Raw genomic sequence first — 11,804 nt, 5'->3', positions numbered from 1 at the left:
ATAGAGGTCTGGAAACATTGCTTTAGAAGTGATTTTAAGAGCATTATGTGTGTCTCTCGCTCCATCATTTGGTGAGTCATCATTGGCTCTTATTGAGGTTGCCGTGGATACTAACAGCATCCGTGTGTTTGTGTTATGGATGCAGAGGGTGACGGAGATGCTTCTCCAGACCTGTTGTTTATGAGAAGAATAAAGAATTCATGTTTTAAAAATGACTTCAGAAACACTGTTATGGAGTTTAATGGGCTGCAGCACCACTCAAGAAAATGAACACACACACACCTTCAAAGAAATACACACACACACACACACACACACACCTGAGAGCTAAAGAGAAAAAGAAAATCCAAACCTACAGTGATTGATTATTTTACTTAATTACTTTAGAAACTAAAAAATAAAATAAAAAATTACTTAAATACAAAAAACCGAAATAAAGTATAAATATAAAAAAGTTGCTTATTTTAATTCAGCTAGTTGCCAAAGCCACATTTCTCATTTATATTTAGTTTAAGTACTTAACTCAAACTTAGGAAATAAAATGAATAAATACTATATAGATAAAAAAAACATAAGATTTAAACTTAAAAAAGTTTAAGTACTAAAATTAAATAAATAAAAATGAGAAACTATATAAGCATTTAAAAAGATTAAAAAAAAAAATACAAAAATACAAAACAAAATGACTAAAGAATTAAGTAAATATAAGTTAAAAATAAACTTAATAAATATAAAACGGACTTAATAAAAAAAAATTGACTTTCCATTCAGCTGAAATAACTAAAACTAAATACTATATAGACATTTACAAAAATAAAAATGATAAACACAAGTTTTTAAGTAAATATTAAACTGAAAACAGAATAAAATGTTAACGTTCTGCATAAAAAAAACATGTATATTCATATATAGCCATATGAACAATCTTTGTAAGCGACCAGTTTAAATTAAGCATGCAATCAAAATTCTTAATGCATATTATTATGCTCTTATTATGCATATAATATTAAATATTAAACTTATATATGTAATATATTATTGTAATAATATAATATTATATATATTATATATATAATTAATATATATTATTAATTATCATATTAAATATTAAACTGAAAACAGAATAAAATGTAAACGTTCTGCATAAAAAAAACATGTATATTCATATATATGAACAATCCTACACAGATTTTACTTTGTAAGCGGCCAGTTTAAATTTAACATGCAATCAAAATTCTTAATGCATATTATTATGCTCTTATTATGCATTTTTCATTAGTGCTTGCTTGTTAATTTATCAGTATTTCTAAAAGATATTGAGAATTATCACATTCCTTTATCTGTAAAGTACCCCATTATAACTGCTATATGTAGTTGTTGCTTATGAAGTCTTCCAGGTGTGCACTGCTACTTTCTAAGTGGTGGAGTCTGATTTTGGGCACTGGTGCATTGTGGGTAATGTAGTTTTCTCTCTGTGGAGTCTGTGCAGTGCACTGTCAGCGGTTTCTCATGTCACGGGTCGGCGAGGACTGGATCTTCCTCATCTTGCTGGGACTCGTCATGGCTCTGGTCAGTTTTGTTATGGATTTCTGCATCGCCCTTCTCCTACAAGGTGAGTGTGTGTGTGTGTGTAAGAGGTTAAAGAACCAAGACAGATGCTTTTCTAAAGAACTAATTAAAGATGGTTTTAGTTACTCCATAAATCAGTCAAATCAAATGCCAATAACAGAGGTATAAGTACTTTAGGACAGTTCTGGGGTAGAGTTCGTTTTATTTTGGCAAATTTGTAATATAATTGCTGTTAAAAATTTATTTTATTTTTTTTTTTTTTTTGCAATTTGATTTCTAAGCCAAAAACCAAACAGTTTGTTCTTTTAATACGCAGTAAATTAGTTTGAATTATAACTTGCTGAAGATGGAGAGACTTGATGATCAGTCTTCTTAATATTGAGAAAACTGTAATTAAACAAGTTGCTTTGCAATGCTTGTGAATCAGTTATTTGTAATTTAAAAAATTCTGCAGTTACATTTTGTAGTGTCATAAGTGTAATTATGGCGTTTTGTCAGTGTGCAAAATGATGTTTCATTTCTGATCCGTCCAGATTTGTAAAATTATTTATTTTGTCTTGTAAAGACAGAATATTTTAAATTCTTAGACTAGGTTTGAAATCTTCTTAAACATTTATAAGTTTAGAAGTAAACTGAATATTTCTAAATTTGGAAAAAAAACTTTGAACTTTTTCTATTTTTGAAAAAAAAAAACTTTGACAATTTCTATTTTTAAAATAAAAATGTTTGAACATTTTTAAGTTTGGAAAAAAAACATTAGACTTGAACTGTTTTAAATTTTGGAGAAAAAAATATTTGTAACATTTCTGTTTTAAAATAAAACTGTTGTAAGAAAAAAGTTAGAAATTTCTTTACGTTTGGAAAAACTGAACATTTCTATTTTTGAAAAAAAGTTTGTACATTTCTAAGTTTGGAAAAAAAGTTTGAACATTTCTATTTTTGAAAAAATAAGTTTGAACATTTATAAATTTGAAAAAAAATAACATTTACTGTTTAAAAACGTAACCTTTAAAAGTAAAAAAAAAAGTTTTAACATTTCTATTTCTGAAAAAGAAACTGAAAATTCCTATTTAAAAAAAAAAGTTCAAACAGTTTTAAATTCAGAAAGATACATGAGTGTTTAAAAAATTTAACATTTGTAAGTTTGAAAAAATAAATTTATTTATTAACATTTGGAGAGAATTTTTTTTTTTTTCAAGATGTTAAAAGTTTTTCAAACTTAAAAATGTTCAATGTTCTTGAAACCTAGAAATGTTCAAAGTTAGAATATTGAAAAAAAAAAGTTTAGACAAGCAGTTTTTATGCTTTAACGATACTTTTAATAGGAATGTCTCGTTGTCTTTTAAATGTATCACTCAATTTCAAAAGCATAGAAATAAATGTATTAAAGTACAATTTAAATATCCCAACTCATACTTCTACTAAGGTATGTTTTGTCTAGTTCGAGTTCGTATGCCCTGTAATTGTCCTGTGTGTCGTTCTCCCCACAGCACAGAAGTGGATGTCCGGTGGTCTGGACAGTAACGTAATCCTGCAGTATTTAGCTTGGGTCACTTATCCTGTGGTTCTCATCAGCTTCTCTGCAGGCTTCACACACATCGTAGCACCTCAAGCCGCGGGTGAGACGCGCTAACATTCACACACTCGTGAAAGGTTTCTGCTCTTCTTCATGATTCAGCAGTGCACTCCTGCGTTTATCTCTCGTTCAGGGTCTGGTATCCCTGAAATGAAGACGATTCTCAGAGGAGTGGTGCTGAAGGAATATCTGACGTTAAAAACGTTTGTGGCCAAGGTTGTGGGACTGACCTGTGCGCTGGGGAGCGGTTTGCCTCTGGGCAAGGAGGTGCACACACTCTATGCTATAATATATTTTTAATATGACTGACTTTGTATTTAATGTGAATTTTATAAAAACATTGTAAATATGTGTTTATATATAAGTATTGTGTGTGTGTTCTATCCTGTAGGGTCCGTTTGTGCACATTGCCAGTTTGTGTGCGGCTCTTCTCTGCAAATTCATGTCTTTCTTTGGTGGAATTTATGAGGTAATTAAAAAAAATCCTATCACTTTTTTTTGCATATTTTTTTTTTTATCCATTATATGAGGAAATAAATTACTTTAAGATGTCATTCTTACATTCTAAGATGCAAATCTTACATTTGGATAAAAGTGTCTAATAAATGCATAAATGCCGATTGGTAAATTGTAAATCCTTTAATTATATTCCTGGAAAGAGTTACGGCTCCATGTTTGTTTATTTGTGTGTGTGTGTGTGTGTGTGAAAGTGTGTGAAAGTGTGTGCGTGCGAGAGTGAGAGTGTGCGAGAGTGTGTGTGTGTGTGAGAGTGTGAGTGTGTGAGTGCGTGTGTGTGTGTGTGTGCGTGTGTGCGAGAGTGTGAGTTTGTGAGTGTGTTTGTGTGAGTTTGTGAGTGTGTGTGTGTGCGTGAGTGTGTGTGTGTGTGCGTGCATGCGAGTGTGTTTGTGTGCGCGCGAGAGTGTGTGTGTGTGCGAGAGTGTGAGTGATTGTGTGTTTTCGTCTGTTTGCGTGCGTGTGTGTGTGTGCGTGCATGCGAGTGTGTTTGTGTGCGCGCGAGAGTGTGTGTGTGTGCGAGAGTGTGAGTGATTGTGTGTTTTCGTCTGTTTGCGTGCGTGTGTGTGTGTGTGTGTGTGTGTGTGAGTGTGTGTGTGTGTGTGTGTGTATGCGAGTGTGTGTGTGTGCGAGCGAGAGTGTGTGTGTGTGCGAGAGTGTGAGTGTGTGTGTGTGTGTGTTTTCGTCTGTTTGCGTGCGTGTGTGTGTGTGCGCGTGTGTGTGTGTGTGTATATGTGAGTGTGTGTGTTACCAAAATCAATCTAAAATGTATATATTTCTGCATTTCTCTTGATGAAGTTTTCCTTTTGTGAGGATAAAACTATCAGGGATATCCATCTGTGAATAGATTTACCAAACACAGGTGTGTGTCTATGTCTGTGTGTGTATCTGTTTGTAGATAGTGTGACGGATGGGGGTGTGTTTTATAGTTTGTGACTTTGTGCTAGTAGATTTATTTTGAGCTCGATTGTGTTTGTGTATGTACTTCTTTGTGGTTGTGTGTCTGTGCGTGTGTGTGTGTGTGTGCGCGTGCGTGCGTGTGTGTGTGTGTGTGTGTGTTGTAGTAAGCCGGTCTGTCTGCTGTTGTGTGTTAAACGTTCTGTTGTGTGTGTTGAACAGAATGAGTCCAGAAACACGGAGATGCTTGCGGCGGCCTGCGCTGTCGGGGTTGGATGCTGCTTCGCTGCTCCTATTGGAGGTCAGAAACACACCAGACAATACTGTGTAAATGTGCAGAATTCAGTCATGCTTGACTAATTTAGTCATGTTTCTCAAAACTGTCAAAATAATTAACATTCATCAAAACTATTTCATTTTGCCCCTCAAAACATATTTAATTCTAAGTGTGGATCTGTTGATTTTATTAATTTTTAACCACAAAGAATATACTAATAATAAACATGGATATCGCAAAATATCTATACTGATGGTAGGTTTTCTAATCCTGCTTTTAGTTTTTTTTTTTTTTTGGCTGAATTCTGAAGACTCTGTAGAAAAACCATATGCAAATGAGAACTGCACAGAAAAATATCAGTATTTGCACGCATTTTTGTTGCTTTTGGTGCATTATGCATAAAAAATTCTTGTCATTTGTTATTCATATTTTGGGTTTATAAACACTTTTTTTGCAGATTAATTAAATTCTTATCCAGTATTATATATCAGGAAATTAATTAACCCTAATGCAAATCCTAAGTGTCTAATAAATGCATAAAAATAGATCAATTGTAAAATGTTTTTTTTAGATTTCTGAAGACTTTGTAGTAAATTATGGAATAGTTCCGAATGGCACATAAAAATAAAAACATTTACATGTACCTAAAATTACAAATATGCAGTTACTGTACTACATAGTTAACACAGTTTTTACTTTAGATACAATGCAATTTGTACGTTTTGAATTTTTACTGTAAATTTGAAAAAAAACAAAGTCTGTGTTTAGCTTGTATAAAGCTTAACATTTCTATATTAAAAAACAAAAATATAGTTAATATAGTTAATGCAGTTTTAATTAGGGGTTAAATTGTTATTTGTACTTGATGGACATTTACAGAAAAAAAACCCCCAGAAAATGTCTGTTTAAATCATAGAACATTTCTAAATAAAAAAAAAACTTAGAACAAAAACTTAAATGTCTATAATTTAAAAGACTTAGAAAAATTATTAAAGCACTGAAAATATTTTCATATTAATAAATAATAAGAATAATAATGTAATAAATATATTTTAAAAAAATTCCATCAAGATATGACCGTTATATGTGTGTATTCCAGGTGTGTTGTTCAGCATTGAAGTCACCTCCACGTTCTTCGCCGTACGAAACTACTGGCGTGGATTCTTTGCTGCTACGTTTAGTGCCTTTATCTTCAGAGTTCTGGCCGTGTGGAACAGAGATGAAGGTTTGTGTGTGTATATGCTTGTGAAACACATGACACGCTCGAGCATGTTAAGAGTTAAAGCAATCTTCTCTCTTTCTCAGAGACGATCACGGCTCTCTTTAAAACACGCTTCAGACTGGACTTCCCCTTTGACCTCCAAGAGCTTCCAGCGTTTGCTGTGATCGGGTCAGTTCTGCTTCGTTTAGTTTCTTTGCATTTGCATCCAGTGTAAAAATTATGCTATTTGTCTCGGTTTCCAGTAAAAATTTCCTTATAGAAATATTTATATTGAATACATTGATATTGTTTTTCCATGCATGTGTTATTTAGATTTATTTTGTATTGTAAAGCAAAGCAAATTATTGTTTGCATTGAAAAACAACATTTCCATATGTCTTTAAAGCCGGTTGACTTTTCTTCTGTTTCTTGTAATGTGTTTCTTTCTTTTGTTTTATTGCGTACTGTGCACTTGCGCAATCATTTAACATAAACGTGAATCAGTGTCTCCTGCTAATTGTTCATGTGCATTTGTTTTAGACACTTTGTATCCAGCAGATATTTGATGAGAGAGCGCAAACAAAATCATCTAATGAGCTGCATTATGAATCATTTATTCTGGAGCATCTTACCCCACTCATAATAAATATGCATGATGTCACTCTCTCTGCAGAATCGCCAGCGGGTTTGGTGGAGCCTTATTTGTGTATTTGAACCGGCTGATTGTGCAGTTTATGCGAAAACAGAAAACTATTAACAAGTTCCTCATGAAGAAGTAAGTGTTTCCAGGATTATTATGGTTTACTGAAAATATTTTTTTTTTATTTTTTTTTACTTGAAATAAAATAAAAGTAAACTGAAAAAAAAAAATTATTTATTTTTTTTTTATTCACATTCTCCTTCAGTTCAACTGATGTGCTGCAAAAATTATATTCTTTTAACTTTTCTCGTCTTGTTTTAAATATAAATATCTAAACCTTCAATCAAAATACATTTACTTCAGAAGCAAAATGACTTGAGTTATTTACAACATCATGTTTTTTTTTAGTTTTGCTTAAAACAAGAACAAATAAATACCAATAATCTTAATACTGAATACATTTTAAGAGATATGAATAATTATTACGAATTAAGAATATTTTCTGACTCCATTGGCAGATTTGTTCATCTTTTAAATCAGAAATGTACAAAATTGTAATTTTTTTTTTTAAACATGACTTAATATCAGAAGACTTTTGCTTCAAAGGTAAACGTGTTAATTTAAGAATGATTAGATATTTAAAAAAAAGACTTAATTTACTGCATGTTAAAGTTATTAAAATTAATATGTACTTAAATATGTTTAATGTGTAGTAAAGGATGCTTTCATGACCTATTTTATTTAATAGTGAAGTTAAACCTGCTAAAATAATAATAGTTTTATACTGCTACTTAAAAATAAGAAAAAAAGAAAACCGTTAATAATTGTGCCAAACAATATCTTAATTGAAATCTAAAAATCCCCAAAGCTTTTGAAAGCAATTAAGTAATTCCAAACACAGTTGTCTTTACAGATTTAGGTCTAGTCACATGTTTAATGAGTCTGACTGTGTTTCAGGCGTCTGTTGTATCCTGCACTCGTCACTTTACTGATCTCTACACTCTCCTTCCCTCCGGGCTTTGGGCAGTTCATGGCTGGACAGGTAACACACACATACACACACACACATAGACGTGCATGCACACACACACACAAACACACACACATACACATGCATGCACACAAACACACACACACACACACACACACACAAACACACACAAACACACACACATACACATGCATGCACACAAACACACACACAAACACACACACATACACATGCATGCACACAAACACACACACACACACACACACACACAAACACACACACATACACATGCATGCACACAAACACACACACATACACATGCATGCACACAAACACACACACACACACAAACACACACAAACACACACACAGATGCATGCACACAAACACACACACAAACACACACACATACACATGCATGCACACAAACACACACACACACACAAACACACACACAGATGCATGCACACAAACAAATACATACAAACACACATGCATGAAAACACATAAATACACACACTCATACTCACACTCGGTACATGCACACAAACACTCACACGCGCACACTCTCTCTCTCAAACGCACACACACATACATATGCACGAACGCACGCACTCACACACACATACACATGTATGCACACACACACACTCACACTCAAACACATGCATGCATGCACACAAACAAATACACGCATACACACACACGCCCACACACACACTCACACTCAAACACATGCATGCATGCACACACACAAATACACACATGTACACGAACGTGCACACACACACACACACACACACACACACACACTCACGTGCACACTCTCTCATTCACACACACACACACACACAATCACACACACACACACACACACGCCCACACACGTGACACTCTCTCATTCACACACACACACACACACACACACACACTCACTCTCTCTCATTCACACACACACATTTGTTCTCTTTATTCAGTGACTCTGAATGAGGCAATAAAAGGGTCCATTAACAGTATATGACTTCACTTTTAAACAACATCCCTAAAAAAGATATTAATGTTTGTCAAGTCTAAAGTTAATATTTTTGTTTTGCTTTATACAACACAGATTGTTTCAAAACAGATTTACATTAATAAACAGTAGAGTAACTATCTTAATGCAGTAAAATTTATCATTTATGAAACCAGTTCATTTAAATTCAATGTAAATTCAGCTCTTAGTAAGATAATGGTGTCATTTATTCAGCTCAATTTAGTGTGTTGTTTAAATTCATTTCAGTGTTGCCAAGTTAATCTTTATAAAGAAATGAGTTCAACTTTGCTATAAGCAGATAAACAGAAGACAACTGTATCATTATTCAAAGATTTTAAGATATTGCTTCAATAAATTAACAACACATTTGCAAGTTAATATCTGGGTTATTAAAGTTAACTGAAACTAAAACTAAAACAATTAACAAATATTTTTGCTGCTGTTAAATTAAAAAACGCAACATTTGTAAAATGTTATTTTATTTAACTTGATGTACTAAAAAACAAATAATAAAATAAAAATTAAATTAATTAAAAACTGTACATACACATATAAGAAAATGACAAAAAATTTATTAAATTGCTAAAATTGTAATTAAAAAGAAAACTGAAAATATAGAAATAAAAAATATTATTAAAAACCATAATAGAATCTAAATTATACTAAAATTCATACTGAGTCATATTTGCATGTAAATGTTTTGTTATTAAATATGTTAAATTTTGTTATTAATATTTATTTTAATTCTAAATTTCTTTGATTAATTAACCATCAGGGAAATTCTGATGTATGTTATTGTTAATAATTTTATTTTTTTATTTTTAGAGAAAATATAATTTTTTATTATTATTATTTATTATTTTATTCTATTTTATTAAATTATTTACTCTTTAAGCAAATGTATGTTTTTTTGTTTGTTTTTATTTTTGCATAAAACTATCAAAATATTGAGGTTTATGTTAAAAATACCAGGTTTTCTGTTCATAACATGTATTTTGTTTTCTATAGCTTACACAGAAGGAGACCCTGGTTTCATTTTTTGACAATCGCACTTGGACGAAGCAAGGAATGACAGAAGACTTTAATTATGACAGTCACTCGGCCGCCTGGAAACATCCGCAGGCTAACGTCTTCGTGATCCTCGTCATCTTCATCGTAATGAAGGTACAGAAACACACACACACACACACATCCAGTTTCTCCAGAGCATTTACTGACTCCACGGTAATAATACATGAGCTCATTAACATATGCCTGCCCACATTTACATATCAACACCTGTCTGGTATTTACAGCTTCGCCCGGCCTGATGAAGTCACTGGCTAAGGAAAATAATGTGTGTGTGTGTGTGTGTGTGTGTGTTACCTGCATGAGTGTGTCGCCCTGGCAACCTCATCAGAACCCGGTCGAAACCTGTAATGGCACGGGAAGTGATGTCGTCAGTGTTGTCATGGGGACAAGTGCCCTGCATGTCCTTTAGCTGATCGGGAACCTTCGGTGTAACCTGTGTGTCTTTAATTTGTCCCTGTGTTAGTGAGCACTTCTCCATCACAGGTGTGGCATATCAAGATGCTGATTAGACTGATTAGATTAGCAGGATTATTGCACAGGTGTGCCTTAGACTGGCCACGATAAAAGGACACTCTAAAGTGTGCAGTTTTATTATGCATCACAATGCCACAGATGTTGCAAGATTTGAGAAAGCATGCTGACTGCAGGAATATCCACCAGAGCTGTTGCCTGTGAATTGAATGTTCATTTCTCTGCCGTATCCAAAGGCGTTTCAGAGAATTTGGCAGTGCATTTGGAGAGGTTTTCTCTTCACGGTTGAATCCTAGTTTTACAGTACAGTGCAGATGACAGGCAGTGTGTATGGTTAGAGTGAGAATCACCAGAGACCTCACGATACGATATTATCATGATATTGTGATTTTAAATATATTGCGGTATTCTGTGATATTATATTACATTTATGCATTAGGCAGGCGCTTTTATCCAAAGCGACTTAACATTGCATTCAGGCTAACAATTTTTCCTAACATGTGTTCTCTGGGATTCGAACCCACAACCTTGCGCTTGCTAACACAATGCTCTACCACTTGAGCTTGAGTAGCCTTTTATTGTGGTCAGCCTAAAATAAGGTTGTGCAATAATCATGCTGTCTAATCACCATCTTGATATGCCACACCTGTAAGGTGGTTGGATTATCTCGGCAAAGGAGAAGTGCTCACGAACACAGATTTAGACAGATCTGTGAACAATATTTGAGAGAAATAGGCCTTTTGTGTACATAGAAAAAGTCTTTAGATCTTTGAGATCAGCTCATGGGGCAAAAACAAAAGTGTTTACCATTTTGTTTAGTGTAGATTTAAGGGGCAATTATTTTATCACATAGTGTCAGGCAGGTTTGGACCACTTTTTCCCTTAGTAAACTAAATAATAATTTCAAAACTGCATTTTTTTATTTACTCTGGAAATCAGAGTGTAATATTAAAATTTGTTTAATAATCTGAATCTTTAAGTGTGACAAATATGCAAAAACGGTGTGTGTGTGTGTTTAATTTGAGGCATAATAATAGAAAGGAGGGACTTTGGGGAAAAAATGCTGGCAGGTGGAGAGAGAGAAGTGGAGATTTTGGATGGATCTGTCCATTTTTCAGTGCCAGGAGAGAGCGAACGAGAGGAAGAAAGGAAGGAAGGAGAGAATATTATGCAATGATCTCTCTATCCACCCACAGATTTCGAACACTCTCCAATATAATTCACATAACACTTACGCAACATTCACACTGAATCCCACATCTACCTCCAGCAGGAGCCCCTTCTGTTCTCAAAGGAGCCATCGATTGTGCTGCGTGTGTGTGTGTGTGTGTGTGTGTGTCTAAAATGCTATTTCCAGATTGGAAAAAAAGTTCAGACGTGTGCGTTTGTGTTGCCGTTTGCCATTATAATTAAAAGATTGAATAAAAAGATGATGATATTTTCTTGTGTTGTTCTCTAATGAGATCATACGCACACACACACACACACATACATACAAACAAAAATACACACTTTTATAATTTTGTTCTTTTGTCAAACTTGTATTTGCATGTTGTTAAAAATAT

General features: G+C 33.4%; 1 protein-coding gene across 2 annotated transcripts in view; it reads left to right on the top strand.

Annotated features, from left to right (window-relative positions):
* LOC113114690 (chloride channel protein 2-like) overlaps positions 1–11,804 on the top strand; it is a 52,901-nt gene that overhangs the window by 23,755 nt on the left and 17,342 nt on the right. For both annotated transcript variants that reach the window (XM_026281611.1, XM_026281610.1), the window contains exons 4-13: positions 1,481–1,612; positions 3,060–3,188; positions 3,279–3,412; positions 3,537–3,614; positions 4,778–4,856; positions 5,932–6,057; positions 6,138–6,222; positions 6,707–6,808; positions 7,631–7,715; positions 9,706–9,861. In XM_026281611.1, the coding sequence (XP_026137396.1) occupies positions 1,481–1,612; positions 3,060–3,188; positions 3,279–3,412; positions 3,537–3,614; positions 4,778–4,856; positions 5,932–6,057; positions 6,138–6,222; positions 6,707–6,808; positions 7,631–7,715; positions 9,706–9,861 (1,106 nt within the window). The remainder of the gene's footprint in view (positions 1–1,480; positions 1,613–3,059; positions 3,189–3,278; positions 3,413–3,536; positions 3,615–4,777; positions 4,857–5,931; positions 6,058–6,137; positions 6,223–6,706; positions 6,809–7,630; positions 7,716–9,705; positions 9,862–11,804) is intronic.

The sequence above is a fragment of the Carassius auratus genome, chromosome 15 (assembly GCF_003368295.1).
Source record: "Carassius auratus strain Wakin chromosome 15, ASM336829v1, whole genome shotgun sequence".
Classification (NCBI taxonomy): domain Eukaryota; kingdom Metazoa; phylum Chordata; class Actinopteri; order Cypriniformes; family Cyprinidae; genus Carassius; species Carassius auratus.
This window is presented reverse-complemented; position numbering and strand designations above follow the sequence as displayed.